This window comes from Xenopus laevis, chromosome 2L (assembly GCF_017654675.1).
Source record: "Xenopus laevis strain J_2021 chromosome 2L, Xenopus_laevis_v10.1, whole genome shotgun sequence".
Taxonomy (NCBI): domain Eukaryota; kingdom Metazoa; phylum Chordata; class Amphibia; order Anura; family Pipidae; genus Xenopus; species Xenopus laevis.
Window position 1 is genome coordinate 125,521,394 of NC_054373.1, and position 19,356 is coordinate 125,540,749.

General features: G+C 36.9%; 1 protein-coding gene across 2 annotated transcripts in view; it reads right to left on the reverse strand.

Annotated features, from left to right (window-relative positions):
* The window catches only part of pcca.L (propionyl-CoA carboxylase subunit alpha L homeolog), a 261,425-nt gene that overhangs the window by 121,521 nt on the left and 120,548 nt on the right, over nucleotides 1-19,356 (reverse strand). For both annotated transcript variants that reach the window (XM_041582406.1, XM_041582407.1), the window contains exons 13-16: nucleotides 14,553-14,696; nucleotides 13,244-13,318; nucleotides 3,813-3,881; nucleotides 3,134-3,209 (exon numbers count right to left, since the gene is read on the reverse strand). In XM_041582406.1, the coding sequence (XP_041438340.1) occupies nucleotides 3,134-3,209; nucleotides 3,813-3,881; nucleotides 13,244-13,318; nucleotides 14,553-14,696 (364 nt within the window). The remainder of the gene's footprint in view (nucleotides 1-3,133; nucleotides 3,210-3,812; nucleotides 3,882-13,243; nucleotides 13,319-14,552; nucleotides 14,697-19,356) is intronic.

Below are 19,356 nucleotides of genomic sequence, written 5' to 3' on the forward strand. Positions count from 1 at the left end.
ACTGCTAAAATATGTTTGGTTGTATTATATATATATTTTTGTCTCATTAGGCCAGCCTTTCTAGTAACTAGAGTACAACAATTAGTAGTAAGGACGCCTTGGAGAGATCTTGCTGCAAATAGAATTAAGAAATGTTTTTATTCATGACCTTCAACTGTTAGTGATAGAATAAAGGTTTCTAAAGGGTGTGTCCATTCTGATGAGAAGTATATTCGAGTTTTGTTTTTGTATTGGTGTAAAGTACACAATAAAAAAAGTACCGAATTCACTATTTTGGATTCAGCCAAACCCCGTCCGACCAAACCGAATCCGAATCCTAATTTGCATATGCAAACTAGGAGTGGGAAGGGGAAAACATTTTTTACTTCCTTGTTTTGTTACAAAAAGTGACGTGATTTCCCTCTCCGCCCCTAATTTGCATATGCAAATTAGGATTCAGATTGGCCTGACAGAACGATTCGGCCGAATCCTGTTGTAAAAGGCCTAATCCTGGCCGAATCCCGAACCGCATCCTGGATTCGGTGCATCCCTAAAAAGGAAACTATAATCATATTAATGGTATTCTGGCAATGGGGTCTCTTCCAAGCTTATATTAAAAGTTTTACATTCTACGGCTGCAAATGCTTCATTACCACTGAGAACCATGTGTTTATATTCCATAATATTCCAAAATATTACGGCTAGATTTTCTGTCTTAGTTGTGTATAATAATCATTCTACAACAACAAGCCATCTAGTTGGCATCTCCTACAGATGGGGATTTACAATGTTGTTTGTAAGCGCATGGGCAAAACAGAAGATGACAGAAAGCGATGATAAGCAGCATCGCGCAAAGCTTAGCCACCTTGACCCTAATGAATGAACATGAACATTTGCAAAAGAGCAAGTGCATGTTTCCAACAGTTAAATGACTTGTAGGTGGTGGGAGGTCGAGACTGGGGGTAAATGCAAATGAGGTATTTGCCTGGCCACCCTGGCATCCTAAGAACATGCCTCTACTGGTCTAAAAATAGTTCTAGCCGGATGAGACAGAAATGCCTCATAATTTTAATGTGGAAAAAGCGTAAACCTAATCACATCAATGCTTTTTTTTCTCATACAAAAGGAAACAGGAAGATCAATTCATTTCAAATGTCAATATGTTTTTTCCGCAGCATTATAGAGGTGATAGGTACCCTTTAAATGCTAAGGGATAACCAAAATCTATGCACATGATAAAGTAGAAGCCCCATTTTACATTTTACAGGGGACCAGAAAAAAATGGTGTAAAATCCAGGAAAATGTAAAATCAGGGAAATGTATTATGCATAATATATAGGTGGGACCACAAAACAACAATGTAAAATGAGGGAAAACTTAAAATCAGGGGATGTAAAATGGGGGTTCTACTGTAGTTCCAAACATTATGACACAAGGACTAAGACAAAGGGGTTACTGTAGTCAATGGACAGGGAAATGGTTCAACGTAAATTGAATAAAACATGAGTCTAGGCCACAATAAAAGCACACATATTTCATATATTAACTAATCATAAATCAACACCATCAGTTTAGGGATAAACTTAGTGTTTACTTCATAGAAGGTCTCAAAAATCTGACAGCATCTGCAAAGGCTAATTAAATGTTAACAGGCATAAAATATGCATTTTAATCAAGGGGCACACGCATAATTCTATTAATCTCCAAATCATAGGTTATACAATACCTGTATTATGAGAACCCCTTTAGGGCACCCAACTATACAAAGATGTGGTATATTTTCAAAAATGTTTAGTTAGAAAACAAAATGCCTAGTGTAACTTACAAAGGAAGAAGAATTGATATTGTTTTCCAAAATAAGAGCACCACTTACTGATACAAACATCTATAAAACTGCTATTTCGGGTTCAGGACTTGCCTGCTGGAGGGTGGAATTTGATCAAACGCAACAGATTAGAAACCACAAATTGTTTTTTTTTTATATATATAACTATGTAGCCACCTAGTACTTTGGTTGAAGAAATAAAGTTGTAGATTGCTACAACCACAATGTGTTTTGTGCCCACCACATTTGCTTGTAGCAGGAGTCAGGTGCACAAAAAATCCCATTCATTAAAAGGTACTTTCTTCAACATGCTCCTTGCACTTCCGTATAGTTGCAATTAGCCCCACTGCCTTCCTCCTGCCTTTTGTTCCAAATTGAGCATAGTTGCCAATATTGACGCAGGCCACTGTGAGAACCCTTGAGTTACCACTACTTCTGAACCAGCTGGCAGCTACGCAGTTTCCACATTAGCCTGCATCAATTGGAATTATGTGCACACTCTCATGCTGAATGCTGGAAATTATGCTGGACTTTTTCAGCGCAATTGCACTGGCTTTGCAACTGTGTTTATTTTGATGCATCTTCTGAAATTTCTTCAGGAGTAATGCCATTTGCCGACCACAATGATGGATTACGGGCAAAATTCCACATTGTGGGTTAAAAAACAGAGAGAGAGATTGTGGTAATGTAAGTAAATAAATAAGTAAATACATTTTTATAACATAGACAAAACTACAAAACATATCTAAGATCAGAAAATTAAAATATACTATCTTTTACAGTTTATCTTCAGGCACAATGTTACTAAAATCTGGTCTAGAGCAAACAGAAGTACTTTGTAGAGAGAGAAGGGCAGGAATCATGTGTTATGAATTTTGATCAGTTTATAATTTTAAGAATAAATATCTGCATTCATACAAAATACCTAAGATTAGACTAAATGTACTCTGTATTAATTTGTTTAGAGAAGAATTATCAGGACACATACATGGTACAACTCATCTGGCATTTGCCTCATTGGCCCATGGGTTCTATAGTAGAGTGAGAGGCCACCATCTGCCCCCTACCTCTCTTTCAATATTTAATGCAACGAAATGACAAATGCCCTGACATTGCTGGCAACGTAAATCGGCACAGGTATTTTATTCAAATTACACAGTTTTAATGATGCAGCTGTGTGAAAATGCCTTACAGTATTTTCATTCAATTAGGTGATTCGAATGATTTTTCCAAAATGTCATTTTGTTCAGTTTGTCATTCAACGAACCATGTGCCCTAAAGTTGTGGCAGTTATCTAAGGAGAAATAAGTCTTGACTTTGTTATTGTACCTCGAATGACATAGTTGTCTAATGCATCTTCCATTCTCTTCAAGGCTTCAGTTCTATCACGACCGTGTGTCACCAGCTAAAGCAAAAGATTAAAACATGATACTTACATGCACCAAAACACTTGCATGATCAATGTGCGAACAGTTTGCCTAGTAACAAAATATTTTATGAGGAGCCTTAAAAGTTAAGCATCTTTTATTGAATAAGAATGACTGTATTAATGAAATTTTAAATCAGAAGAGGACTATCCACTCATGTTTAGTGTGGCTAGCTATTCAGACAGAATGTTAATGTATGTATTGCATTAGTTAGCATAGTGCAATTTTCTTATGTTTCATGCACAACAAAGTTTCCCCTCAGGGTTTAGACACATCTGATATTCTTCAGTTTCCTGAATAGATTATTTTCTCATTAAGTTAAAGTAGCTTCAGCAGACAAAATTCTGAGCATAAAAAGTAATTATGAATCAATAGGCGAGTTCACCTACTGTTTTTTGTTTATATCAAAAAAGCTTACATAAAGAGGGATGTTACCGATACTGTCTATTTGTAGTCATTTCTAGGCTTGTTTTCAAGGTGAATGACCAACATTTAAAGCACAAATCCACTGTGCCAACTTTCATATTTTTCTTTGTACTTTGTAATACTCTTTGTATTAAGAGATGTGTGAATGTACTCACTTTTGAGATCATGGGATCATAAAAAATACTGATGTCACTTCCTTCTTGAATCCCACTGTCAACTCGAACCTGAAATAATGATACAAAAAATATATCAGAACAACGTTCTTGATCTCAAAGATTTATGAGAAGCCACTAGACAGGGATGGGTTATGCAACCTTAGGGAAAGTGCGTATATCTACCGTAGCATTCTTTACTATATATTTAATTCACCTATTTTAACATCAATATCAAATTGCCTACATGTAAAGATTAGTAAGTGGTGCTGATTTAAACACTGGGCAGTTCTTCACCTTGGCTGTAAAACATAGAAACCAATCAGTGATTAGCTTTTTTTTTAGCCAGCTGCAAGTAGACCAATGAAAGCAAAAATCTTATTGGCTGGCACACTATAAATGTATCCTAGAAAACCAATTCTGACATTAAAATTAAGAGTCAACTGACATTTCAATTCTCATACAACAAAACACAAATACTTTTGCAATTTGCATTACCCTACAGCCCTTATCCGATTAATTAATCCCTAGAAATTGGCAAGCAAAAATAATTTACTTTAATAATACTTATACTTTTAAAAATTTACATTATCCTATATCACCCTTTAGTTTATTTGCCTTTCATTTGCAGTGTTTGTCCTCTCGCCCTCTTATTCCACATATCAAATAACATTTTTTTTTTTATCTGTAATACAGGTTTGTGATCTCTTATCTAAAAACCCAATATCCAGAAAGGCCCTCTCAATTTTAAACAAATAATCTAATTTATTTAATTATTTCTATTTAAATTATTACAATTTTCTCTGTAAAAATAAAAATTGACATTGTATTTAATCCTAATTAAACTGCACAAATCCATATTGGTGACAAACCAATTCCGTTGGATTTCTTTAATGTTTAAATGTTTTTAGCAGACTTAAGGTATGGAGATCCAAATGATGGGAAAAGCCCTTTTACAACAGATAAAATGCAAGTGTTGGTGAAATAGACTACACTAACTACAACTAGCCCTACATATCCTTAAAGGGATACTGTCATGGGGGAAAAAAATTTTTTCAAAATGAATCAGTTAATAGAGCTGCTCCAGCAGAATTCTGCACTGAAATCCATTTCTCAAAAGAGCAAACAGATTTTTTTATATTCAGTTTTGAAATCTGACATGGAGCTAGACATATTGTCAATTTCCCAGCTGCCTCATGTGACGTGTGCTCTGGTAAACTTCAATCACTCTTTACTGCTGTACTGCAAGTTGGAGTGATATCACCCCCTCCCTTTTTCCCCAAAAGAACAATGGGAAGGTAACCAGATAACAGGTCCCCAACACAAGATAACAGCTGCCTGGTAGATCTAAGAACAGCACTCAATAGTAAAAACCCATGTCCCACTGAGACACATTCAGTTACATTGAGAAGAAAAAACAGCAGCCTGCCAAAAAGCATTTCTCTCCTCAAGTGCAGGCACAAGTCACATGACCAGGGGCAGCTGGGAAATTGACAAAATGTCTAGCCCCATGTCAGATTTCAAAATTGAATATAAAAAAAATCTGTTTGCTCTTTTGAGAAATGGATTTCAGTGCAGAATTCTACTGGAGCAGCACTATTAACTGATTCATTTTGAAAAAAAATTTTTTTCCCATGACAGTATCCCTTTAAGTGTTTCTAAAACCTCTTCCATTCACAGAATCTGTTGTAGTCAATGCTCAATCCTTCTCATTGCTCTGTCTGTTTCACATTTAGTTTGCAAATCCTCATTATTTATGTGTGCCAATACTCTCCCAATCACATTTATGATCCTTTCATGACCTTGCTGTGGGTTTTATACAGCATAATTAACAAGAGCAAATTGATGTCTCCATTTCCCAAACCAGGGTGCTGCCATTTAATGTCGCTGACCACCACACATTGGGAGACAGACATGGCCCAGGATCACACAATGTTAGGTATACCTTATCATAAACCAATTATGGAAATGCAAATTGGATCCTGGATCAGAAACAGAAATCTTTGTGTATCTTGGTGTTCTACTAAGCTTGGCCATGGAAAGTGACATTATGCTGTATTTCAAATTTAAATGAGGCATACCACAGCTGATCGGACATTCAGCAAAGTCATTCTTCAGATAGGGTTTACATGTATGGCAGATTGACTGGAAGGCATTAGGGGCATTTTGATCACTGCTATTGGGCAGAGGTCAAAATGCTTCTCCAGATCTGCCACCACAACTTCTTACTAGGGAAATATGGTGCCTACATTTTGTGAAAGCTAGATCTCAGAAAAACTTGCTTCAACAGTTTTGAGCAGAGATCTATCAGCGACCATTATGTGCATTTTTTTTAGTTATCTTTTTTTATACAAATTAGAAACAGAAATGACAGACCATACACAGCAAAAGTGTACATGATCAATTTAAGTAAGAGTAAGGGGTCAATAAAACAGTAGGGATCCATATACCAATGGAGCCATATATCTTAAACATAAGTGTAAGCAACCATACTTCAGGAAAGTTATCATTTAACAATATCATGCCTAGTAAAATGTAAAAGAGCAGGCTCTCTGGAAATACATTATTTATAATAGGGGAAATTATTTTTTTTCTCTTTGTAAATAAGCTGAAGTGTAATCAGAGTATGTTCAGCCTTAGATAAGTTTCCCCATTTATTTTAGAAGTATGAGGAGGTGATTGAAGGACATCAGAAGTTCCATGGTTAATATTATCACTTTAATAACTATCCAGAGTGTTTGAAACCATAATCCTCTACAGATCATATAGGATTTAAAGAATCCTATGATTGCGTTTCCAAGACTTTGACTATGTTGTGCATGGAGGGAGAAGAGGGATACAGGTTTGGTCATGCTAGTCCTCCTGCATCATGAAATAATGTTTTAGTATGATGTAAAGTAAACAGTCCAAAACTAAAACTCCTGACTAGACATGAAACAAAGTGAAAAAAAGACAGTTCAGAACCAGGACATGAACAAAAGCAAGAATGCGATAATTTCAATCAAGTTTGCTAAAAGCCGTACACCACAAATAATTGACCAAATACTTCCTATGAGTGGGAGATCGGTAGCAGGCCTATAACCTTGAACCTACATACAACAAGCAGCAGAGAGTGAAGCACCTCACAGCCTCAGAAACCTTGGCTGACTTAATGATTTAGAACTAAGACACCACATTTTGTAATGCTTAGTCCCTCCTAGTACCTGTCTAAAAGCAAAGCATGCTTGAAGTTTTTATTGCTACATACTGCATTGAACATTATTGCATGAACATTATCAGAGCCCATCTATAGGAAATGTCCACTGGGTTCTAGGTCAGTAAAACAGATTCATCCTTGGGTATCTTTAAAGTTTAGTATGCAGTCAAAACCTACGTGGGCTGTATCCCATCATTCTTCATGTGACCCCACAAACTCCTACATATACCCTACTGTAGAACCATCTTCATCTCTGCTGATGGTGCCATGTGAGTGAAAGTCATTTACCCAACAAGTCTTTACATAAAATAACATTAAACTTGTAACTTTCTGCAAAGTATAATATGAGATTATGTGGAAGAGAAATGCATTGACTATGGCAGACACTGGCATCTCCTGTGCTTCTCTGTGGAAAGATGTGATGGGCAATTAAGGGAGTTTTGATCACTCAGAGCACTGTGGTGGTAAAACGGAAACCCATAGCCTTAAAGCTTGACATTATAACTTTTCTAAAAGAAAGTAAGAATACTTGCATTGCACTTATCTACGTATAACAAGTTACAACTTCAGAATTCTATTTTTTTTTTGTATATTTATAAAACATTTCACAGTTTTCAGGCACCAGTGAAAACTTTATTTTTTTTATTATTGTTCCTTGTATAATAATTAACAGAAAAAAAGGTCAAAAACATAAAATAATAACAACAACCTGATTGCAGGATTTAGATGGGTGGGCAGTACAGTACAATATATTGAAACTCACAGGGACTTTCACTTTTCGGAAGAAACTTTTCTAATAAATTGCAAAAAAAGTGATATTTTAAAAGGATTATGTCATGATTTTTATGGTGTCATTTTTAATTTCTCAATTACACTGTTTACACTGAAACTAATTTACTCTACCATATAAAATGGCATTCCTAAACCAACAAGTCAATTTTTTTAGTTGTAATATTGGTGTGTAGGCAGCCATTTCAGGTCATTTTGCCTGGTCATGTGCTTTAAGAAAGAACCAGTCTTGCACTATGGAACTGCTTTCCATAACCATAACATTTTCTCCCACATTATAATATACAGTGCCCACAGAAAAATATGCAGTACTTTTAACATCTGATATATTGGTGTTTCCCTAACTCTCTGTCCCTTTTTTACTGGTCATCTCTTTGTAGTACTGGTTGAGCACTTTGGGGTGATGCTTCTTTGAATGATGCTACTCCTTTCCAGTTTGGGATTTTGGAGACGGGGGGGAAGATTTAATAAAGGTTGAAATGGCTAGCGCCTTTACACCAGCGTTGCCACCCGCAGGGACATCGCCAAATTTACTAACGGGCACAGGTGCCAATTCGCTAGTGAAAGAGACTGGTGCTAACGGTCATTCACACTTTATCACCAGGCGACTTTTCGCTCTGGCGAACGGCCGCTACTCTGCAAATTCACTAAAATTTGGATTTTACTGAATGTTACCTCTTTCGCCAGAGTTGGCTTCACCACCTCAGACCAGACGAAGTGCTTTAAAGTAGCTAGATCTTCCTCAAACTTCTGTCACTTACATTATATTCTGTGAGCGGAAAATGCATCGAAGTCCAATAAAAACTGGTGTAATTTCCTTTCTTCAGAGTGATAGCCTGCAAAACTGGTTTCCCCCATACATTTTCTAACATATGGAACATAAACTATACAGTGAGCTCATGTGTAGGGCATTATAACAACTCTATTGTCTTTATAAACGTTCCCTGGACATGTGTAATTAACAGTGGAAATGTAATGTATTTGCTGCAACATATAACATAAAGACGTCCATTCAACTTTAAATTTCCCGCTGTATGTAAATTAACCTAGGCGCTAGACCTCTAGCGAATTTGCTCTAGGCAGAAATGAACGCTAGCGCATGTTCGCTTTGTTATTGCTCATATTGACAAAGTAACTATAGTGAAAATTCGCCAAAGTTCGGGGCCCAGGACAAAACTCTGAATGTAAGTGAATTAGCATTGTCTGGGATAATTTTCACCTGGCGAACTGTTGCGATGGGTCGAAGTCGATGCTGGCGAATTTTCGCCGGTTAGTAAATCTGCCCCATGGTGTTCTCATGAGAGCTCCTTAATACTACTACTGCTTAAAAAAAAAGAAACTTGTCCAACAAAATACTACTACCCTATGCTTTGCAACAGGAATACTTATGTCACATAATGTGGGACATAAAAATTGATTCCTTGTAATCAACCTACAATGCAGGACAGATGTGTATGGACTGTCAGGATTATTGCAAGTCACGTATTGTCAATAAACACTGGACAATCTTTGCAAGCTGCCACTGTATGCTTGTTTAACAAGTCTAGAGTTAGAGCTCAATGATGAAGACAACAGGGGCATAACTACAGAGGAAACAGTCCCTGTGACTGCTAAGTGGTCAAAAAGGTATATTGAATCCAGAAGTGCACAAAGAAGTTGTTCCAATAAAGTTTTAAATCAGGTAAATCAAACATAATATGGAGTGTGTGATGTTGAGGGGAATATCATGCTCAGCTAGAATGCTTATACAAAAAAGTGTTCACTTATATTTATAAATTTATTTTAATAAACTCACAGCATTCTTCCAGTCTCAAAATGAAATAAGGATGTTTATTTTGACAACTGAAAGCAAAAGTGTACCTTGATTCTGGGGTAAATGGCTACTTTTAAGAACCGTCTTGTATATTTTTGCAACTTTATTTTATGCAGGCCATTTCAAATATTTCTTCTTACAGATATGACTATATTGTCATATGCATGCAATAAAAATACAGCTAGACAGACGTATACAGTATATGGCACAACAGAGACAGATTTAAATCTAACTTGTTCTGGCTAATATAAAAACAATCAAAACATAATTAATTTACTTGCTATTAATTCTGTGATTAGGCACATCACACACTGCTGACTAAGAATATATGTCCTGATTTTAATAAATACACAGTCAAGCAATATGAAAAAGAAACATGGCACTATAGGCAATGTCCTCACCACAGTACCGAAGTCTCTGGCATAATTAAAATGTATTTCACTTTTACTGTAATAGGCCACGTGAAGCTTTCAAGGAGTCTCCCACACTTCATTTTCAATTCACCTCTCCCCAAAAAACAACTCCCAGCCCGCCATGTCTACCTGACGAGTGACAGCCCAATCTGATTAAATGCTTACAAGGGAGGGTACAAGTGAGCCTCCATGACAGGCCAAAAGTGATCACCATGGAGATACATAATTACAGCTGTCAATGTGTCTACTGTCCTGCTGGCATCAATTTGATTGCTCCCAGCAATAATGATAGACAAAGCTTAGTGTGCACTTTCCTGTACCCAATCACTTTATCTATTCCTTTGTCCATTTAGCTGACATGCAACATTTACACAAGCAAATAGCAGCAGTAAGCAGAACATTTAAGGCATTTTAATTGTTTCTTTTTCTTTCTAGGGATCGCTCACAAGCACAAATGTTATTACACAAAACTCCTGCTGCAGCATTAATTGAAGAAAGATTTGGTGGGACATTGACCGTAGGGGGTACAGCTTGTCCATTATCACTTATACTTGCAACAGGTCTCACGTCTGAAAACTGCAAATTGCAAAAACTTGCAAGGGCAAAATGTTTGACATCTTGTTAGCTATTAAAATGTGAAGAGAAAAAGACCTTAAAAGCCTGAATAATTAATGTACATTTTAATTCAATGAATCATTGCTTGGTGTTCAGAAATTATGTTTAAGTACAACCTCTGATGTATGTCTTCTTTTCTAATATTTAGCAAGACATAATGCCTGTTAAAGCCTTTGCAATTTGTGTTCTGCTTGCAGGCTTTGAACACAGCATGGAGCCTAAAAGCCTGGAAAGGGTCAGGTCCCATTAGAAAGAATATGGGAAAAACTATTTTAAGAAGTGAAATAAATCACATATCCAATAACATTTTTACATTTTGAGTTCTTCCTCTCCTCCGTGCAAGCAATCAGTCTAAATAATTGTAAAGCCAGATGGTGTAGCCCGATTTCTCCAAGAAAACGAGTGTCCAACTAAGTCACTTTTACATTTGCAACTCAAGAAATGGAGATGTACTTGTTTTTTCAAAAAAATTTTTAAACCATTTAACAAACAGCTATTCTACTCACTGGTGTTAAGCCATATGATCTGAATAAAGATTGTTTTAAATCTTCAGTCTGCTATAGCAAATTATATCTGCCCTTAAAGGTGACCTAAAAAAAAAAAAAGCTGTATAATAAAAGTCCTTTTTAAATTAAATACAAAACCCAAATTATTTTTCTAATTAAGAACATTAAAACAATCATACCTGTTATAAACGTTTTTAAAATCTCAGCTGTCAATGATATATTGCCTGCTCTACCTCCATGCCTTAGGTATAGAGACGGAGCAGGCAATTACTTTCACTTTCTTTTCTGCACTACCTAGATGTCATTGCCCTCCTCACATTCCCCTTCCCTCATAGTTGTCTTATTGTGTAGCCAGTACATGGGCATGTGTATCGGTACCCAAGTATGGCGCACAAACAAGATTTTGGGATAATACAAAGCTTTCCTTAATAACAGAGTTCACAAAATGGTGTATTTTAATATTCTAAAAAAAATCGTATACAAGACAATAACAACGAGCAAAGTCTAGCAGGTAAAGACACAAGGGCTCATTTACAATGCCCCACGTAGCATGCAAAAAAGAGGCAAAACTTTTGCAGTTTGCCAACTCTGTGGGGTGTCATGCAACTAGCCACAGGCCTGTGGACTGTACTTTTAATCAAACAAGGCCTGCATTAAACCTCAATACAAAAGAGCAGAGCCCAACAGAGGGATGGGGAGGCTCAAATACCTTCTTAAATGAGCACTAAGGGGTGCACTCTTACATGCACTAAAATCATAAGTAATTAAAGGGGTGGCCAAAAAGAAAGGTACAAGAGGGGGGTTGTGGGTGCACTCCTAAGGCCATATAAAAAATATTTAAATACAATAATTCCCTGTCTAAAAAGAGAAAAACAGGGTTTTTTGTTACAAAGTTATGATCATAAAATTGGTAAGCCGCCATACCACGTCAAGGTAAACCCCATACGGCGGTCCCTAACCTGTTTACCTGTGATCAAAATTTAAAACCTTGGTTTCAATCTGGACTAGATCCTCCCCCGCCACCTGCATATGCGGCTTTTGAAGGGGAGACTGCCCAGACCAACGCCCATTTGGTCTGGGGAGTCACAGGGGATTATTGTATTTAAATATTTTTTATATGGCCTTAGGAGTGCACCCACAACCCCCCTCTTGTGGCCAAAAAGAAACCCTTTAAGTGATTCATAGCTCACACATAATTGGAAACTTTCTCTACCACTAATAACATATATATTTATCACCATGAAAGAGCTCATTCAAATGGTTTGGGCATCACAAGCATTGTCTGTAGCAGAGTTTAAAGCTAGAGTATCTTACATTTTTATTATTGAAATACCTAATAGTTTCTGTTGCTTCTTCAGAAAAACATGTTTATTGAATATAAGATGCAGACTAAGAGACATTTTTGACAGGAAGCAAGCACATAGCAAGGACATGCATTTGTCTGTTATTAAAGGGATCCTGTCATCGGAAAACATTTTTTTTCCCAAAATGCATCAGTTAATAGTGCTACTCCAGCAGAATTCTGCACTGAAATCCATTTCTCAAAAGAGCAAACAGGTTTTTTTATATTCAATTTTGAAATCTGACATGGGGCTAGACATTTTGTCAATTTCCCAGCTGCCCCTGGTCATGTGACTTGTGCCTGCACGTTAAGCGAGAAATGCTTTCTGGCAGGCTGCTGTTTTTCCTTCTCAATGTAACTGAATGTGCCTCAGTGAGGTTTTTACTATTGAGTGTTGTTGGGCAGCTGGGAAATTGACAATATGTCTAGCCCCATGTCAGATTTCAAAATTGAATATAAAAAAAATCTGTTTGCTCTTTTGAGAAATGGATTTCAGTGCAGAATTCTGCTGGAGCAGCGCTATTAACTGATTCATTTTGGGGAAAAAAATTTTTTTTCCCATGACAGTATCCCTTTAACAATTACCATTGTTACATGTATGCTTTTTTACTTCTTACTTGCCTTTCTCTCTTTCAGCGATAAATCACTATTATTGAATTACAGCACTCTGTAAACTTGCTAAATCCTAATTTTCAATGTATTCTTTCCTTTCCTTAAATTATGAATTTATTAGAAAAATAGCAAGATTACAATGACTTACCCCTGGTAAACTATGCGGCTCTTGATACTGAGAAAGACGACCAATAGAGGGTAATCCAAAGGATTTATACGGATCCTAAAGAAGATTAAAAGTGACATTTTGATATCGAAAGGTTAACAGCTTTAAGAGTTGAAGATACATTATAAATTTATGAATGTGCTTGAGTTTGACTGTTGCATGTATATTCTACAACTAAAGTTGTAATATCAGCTTTACATGAAGCCTTACATAAATGTAGTGTTGAACAATAACAAACTAGATAAAGCAGGCTTTAAAAGTGAAACTGTAAAAAATACATTAAGAAGAAAGAACAAAATTATGTTTTGCTATGTTGTAGGAACCTCAAACAAGTAAAAGTTTGTCTAGTATGTTACAGAATAATCTTAATTTTTCCATTGCTCTCCATTTTGCATTTAAATTATTTACCTTCATCATCTGCCTCTTTCCTGCTTTTAAATGGGGGTCACAGATCCCGGCAGCCAAAACCCTATTTCTCTCTGAGACTACATTGTCATTGTTACTTTGTATTACTTTCTATTCAGGCCTTCTCCTATTCATTTTCCAGTCTCTGGTTTAAACCATTGGCTGGTTTCTGGAGTAATTTTGAACATTACCAGATAATTCAAAAAACACAACAAAATGAAAAATAATGACCAATTGTCTATATCTCTATATGATCTATATCAGGGCTGTCCAACTGGCGGCCCACGGGACACTACACATGAAAGTATTCCTGCTGTGTCTGTTTACCATGTTTAAGGTTTAAAAGGTATAACTACAGAGATTAACTGGTCCCTGCAATGTTTCAACCTCAAATTCAGACTGTAATCCCTTGTATTGTTCACACGTGTAATCCTCCCTGCATTGTTCACACTTGTAATACTTCTATTGTACACACCCCTAAAGTCCTGTACTGTTCACACCTGAGACCCAGACTGCAATTGAGTGGTCCTGATAGGTTTCCCTATGTGTGCCATACTCTGACTGCCCCATGTTCCCTGTGTGTGCCATACTGTGCCTGACTGCAATTCCATGTAATTTATGCACTTGCTTCATAAATGAGCCCTATAATATAATAAGAGACGCTTATATGCATTCGTATATGGCATATATATATATATATATATATATATATATATATATATATATATATATATATATATATATGGCACAATCTTTATAAATAGTTAAAATACCTTTATTCCTCCAACCACGTGTGTATATATATAGATAGATAGATAGATAGATATATATATATATGAACATGGTAAGGAAAACTACTTTGTGCAGCCATTGCCACTTATTTTACCTCAGCATAGACACGACATTCAACTGCCCAGCCATTTATGGAGACATCAGTTTGTTTGTGCTTGAGTGGGTAACCCTTAGCAACACGGATCATTTCTTGGACAAGGTCCAGGCCTGTGATACATTCGGTGATGGGATGCTCAACCTGCAGGGTTAAAACCGTCAAATTAGAAAGCAACAGCAGGATGTTCAAAAATACAACAGTTAATGCTTGTAGACATTCAAAAGGTTTTTAACATGAGGAACACATATTGCCATAACATACAACTAATTGTAATTCTGCACCTGCAAATGATTGTTAAAGGGGTTGTTCACCTTCAAACAACTAGTTGTTATCAGATAGATCACCAGAAATAACGACTTTTTCCAATGACTTTCTATTTTCTATGTGTCACACGGTTTTTCTAATATTGAAGTATAAAGTGTAATTTCTCTCCTTCTGAAGCAGCTCTGGGAGGGGGGTCGCCGATCCTGTAAACTGTTCTAAATTGATACATTTAGTTGATACATTTCTTATCTTTTTCCCTGCTGAGCAGAATCTCTGGGTTTCATTACAGGCAGCTGTTAGAATTGATACAATTGTTGCTAATACTCCAGAGATGCTGCTGAGAAATGTATCAACTAAATGTTGCAAAATTGTAACAGTTCAGAATCTGCACCTGGAATTACTGAGCTGTCAGACTCAAACACCAGAGACAGGAACATTCAACTTTAAACTTAGATTTTGGAAAAAACGTAAAAAATAAATAATGGAAAGTAATTGGAAAAAGTCATTATTTCTAGGGAACAATCTAAAAACAACTAAATTGAAAAAAGTGTTTGGAAGGTGAATAACCCCTTTAAACAAATGAGGGAATACAGGGTTATGAAAGATAGCTCATAGATCAAACTGATCTAGGGACTGGTCTGATTGTCATCTTGGGAGTTAGGAATTTTGTTCCCCTCTGATGCAAATTGGAGAGGCTTCAATTGGGGTTTTTTTCTGGGGCCCTCCAGAAATACACAACTTTGCATCTCCCCCAAAGGCCATAAAAGGATACTTATATTTGCAGTAGGACAACGGTTAGAGGGATTCAGATTTCCTGCTCTCTTTCATACGTAGACATTGTCCTTTTTATTCATCAAGTTAATCCGTGATAGCATAAGCAATATTTTTATCTTGCAATCTGTTGTAGTTAACTATAGACTACCAAGTCTATGCTCAACCTGTTCTGCTACACTCAGCATGGCATGTACAGGAGCAGCTTGCCTCACTGTAAAACTTGTCTACCCTAAATCTAAGACATTTTCCTGTTTTCACTAACCTGTTTTGACAAGCAACCAGATTAGCGTAATCTTATATCTGAGCAGTGTAGCAGAAATGAGCAGATGGATCCTTCCATTTTTTCCCCCTCAAGACTTATCTGTGCAGTGCTTAGCATGCACAATAGCTCAGATAGACCAGAGTACTAACTCTGTTATCAGCAAATTACTGCTAATAGCTTTGGATGATGCCATTGTGGGAATAAAACAAGCCATTCACACAACAACAACTGGCTGTAGGCAGCTTACAAAATATCTCAGCCTCCTTGAAACAGGGAAGTTTTACTGATAAACTGGATACAAATGAAAATGGCAGAATTAGCCGACAAAACAGTATGTTGTGTCACGACATTATCTTAATATGTATAAAAATGTATCAAAACATAAGTGATTTAAAGGAGCAGTTAATTTACCACACAAGACTAAACCTCATGTTATCACACTTCTAGAAGCACATGGTCAACAACCTAAGACCAGATATGACCCTCCAAGGGATTTAATGGTCAGTAGCCTGCAGAACAACACTACAGATCTCTTTTCCATCACAATATTTTTTCAAGAGTCTGACCCAATCGTCCATTCAAAAAATTGGGTTTCACTATGGAAATATCACTGCAAATGGGTGCAATAATCCATAATGACAGAGAGAGGACCAAGATGCCTCCAACATCTTTTGCAGGTAAACTGGAGTATTGTATAGCTACTAGATATTTTGCACATTCTTTCTTTAGGTCAGGTACTGTATGTCAAATTGGTGTTTTAAGATTTTCTGGGATTAAATTAGAAGTTTTGATATTTTTTTGTAGTTTTCCGTAAATATGCTAAAAACTGCAAAGGAATAAGCAGCCTACATTAATGAGTATTCCCTCCGTTTCATTATTTTGCCATGTTAAAATAAAATTCTATCCTTCTAGTTACCTATTATTTTTAAGGAATGTGTATAAGATAATATAGACTCCTATTTAGGAAAGATATCCAGTCTTCAGAATGTTACGTTGTGTCTCCTTAAACAACCAGAAAACCAGTATCCTCTGTTAAATAATCACTCTTCATTTATCATCCGTAGCACAAGCGGCAGTGCAAGACTGCTTCCACAAAAAGCTATTTATGCGGCACCTGTGGCTTCAAGCAAGTAATACTGTTGCATTGCAATTAGCATGTCAAGTTTGCAGCATGCTTGGGCATAACGGAGTCGGAGCCAAACCCAGACCGATCTCTATGCCAGAAATTGGTCAGATATCAAAGAACAGCAGACAGCGGTATACTTTAAAACATCTTGATTCACCGGACATTGCTTCTAACGCGTTTCGTGTACAAATAGGCATGCTTATGAGTATGTGTGTGTGTTCACACGAAACGCGTTAGGAGGATTGTCCGGTGAATAAAGATGTTTTAAAGTATACTGCTGTCTGCTGTCCCATTGAGTGCGTGCTGCAAGGAAATCGTGTTCACTATGTTTATGCTGGGCTGGTGACAATTAAAAAGTGAACTGGGAATAAGTATAGGATAGAATAAATCTGATGTTTTGTGATGTCTATGCAACAGTAATGTATGCAATATTTTTGGGTTGCAGAATTGTTGGAATGTTATAGCCATAAATTATTCCAAACTTCTGTATCTTCAGAAATACTGCTATAAGTTATATGCCATTCAACTGATATATAGTAAACAAATATGCAGAAAATCTGTGCAAACACAAATTTACACCCTCACAGTTTGCAACCTATTTAAGGAAAATCTCACTGATGCATATTCAGCTTAAAGGGAAAATCCTTTATATATTAGTTAAATCTTGAACCAGAAAACTAGTATTTGAGAGGTATGTTTCCAAAAAAATCATTTTGGTGAGCTGAATTCAGAGTGGCAAACTGAATACAAAGCATGTAACGAACAAAGGGTCTACTTATTTATTGCATGAATAGTTTCAATTCAAACAGTACAGAAGGAACTTTCAATGCAATTTTAAAAATGACATTTTGCATAAGGTATCATGCAACAACTACAAAATAACATGTTACAACATAAGCTATCTTAGAAAATGTATGGCATCTGTTACCACTAGAAGGAGGTTGATGTGAAAAAATGTTAGCTCTCTGCAGGGTACACACCCACTGAACAAATGCTTCTGTAATGCGTCTCTTGCAGAGCCAAAGGATAAGCATATGGGGGATTCTGAGTCTATTTTCAGTGCTTGAGGTTAGAGGGAAATGAAAAAATGAATAAATAAAATGTTTGTAAACAGCACAAGCAAGCACAGCATGATGACAGTTCACCAAGAAGGAAATATATTTCAAAACTGCTGTATGTTTAAACAAAAAAAAAATCAAAATACAAGGCATTCAACAAACTTACAGCCACATCATTCAGAGAATGTCCTTACAGTAAAATGTGCAGAATTTGATAAAGCAGTTCTAGAAATTGTGACACGTGCATAAATCTAGGAAATTGGCACATATGCCGTTTGGACTGCCACAAGACCTCTGGATCTCTTACCCACCTGTCATTCAAAACAATACAAACATTCTGTCAATGGCAAAGGGTGCAGAAGATGACTTGGAAACACTAAAGTCAACATGTGTCTTCACAGACAGAGAGTTTAGTAGAAGAGGATGACAGGCCAGGAAGGGCATTTTCACCACCATGGTTGTCACTGAAAGCACTGCGGAGTTCAAAACATTTGGTGGGGAATAGCAATTAGGGAAGTTCAGACTTAAAGGAGAATTCAACCCTGTAGAAAAAAAACCCATACCCCCCATCCCACATAGAGCCCCCTCCTCCCACCAGCCTAACTGCCCCCCCAGAGAAATGCCCCATACTTTAACTTATCCCTCGTCGCAGATTCTGGCATCGGACTTCACGGCAGCCATCTTCCGGGTCTTCATGTATTCTTCTGGCGCTTCGGCAATTGCTGTCCAATTCGGCGCATGCGCAGTTGTCGAAACCGGCAAACTGCTCCAACTGCGCATGCACAGACATAATGATCTCCCAGTCAGCTTACCGAAGACCTGGAAGATGGATGCCATGAAGTCCGATGCCAGAATCTGCGTCGAGGGGTAAGCATAAAGTATGGCAACTTGTCAAACAACTAAAATGACCATTTCAAGCAATGTTGTCCAGTTGAAGCTAGGAAAACGGAGGGTAGCTGCCTGCTTGGCCCAGCAAACAATTGGACAATAGAAAGATTTCACTGTGACCGACAAATTTTCTGACTGATGTCTGACGAAAAATCATTTGATTCCCACGATAATTTGACGGATTGGTTGGATTGCACTAACATCGGTCGTTCATCAAAGAAAATTATTTGCGTCTATGGGGACCTTCAGTCAATATGCCTTCTGGAGACAACTGATTGGCTCATGACACCATCACTAAACAAAAGAACTCAAACTGAGATCTCTGTGGCAAGCTTTTTTTACGGCCTTAAATGTCCCTGGACACCATACCACGGTTTCAGAATTTACAAATTTTACCCAGAACTGTAGGGCAGGGTCAAAGGATTTCCA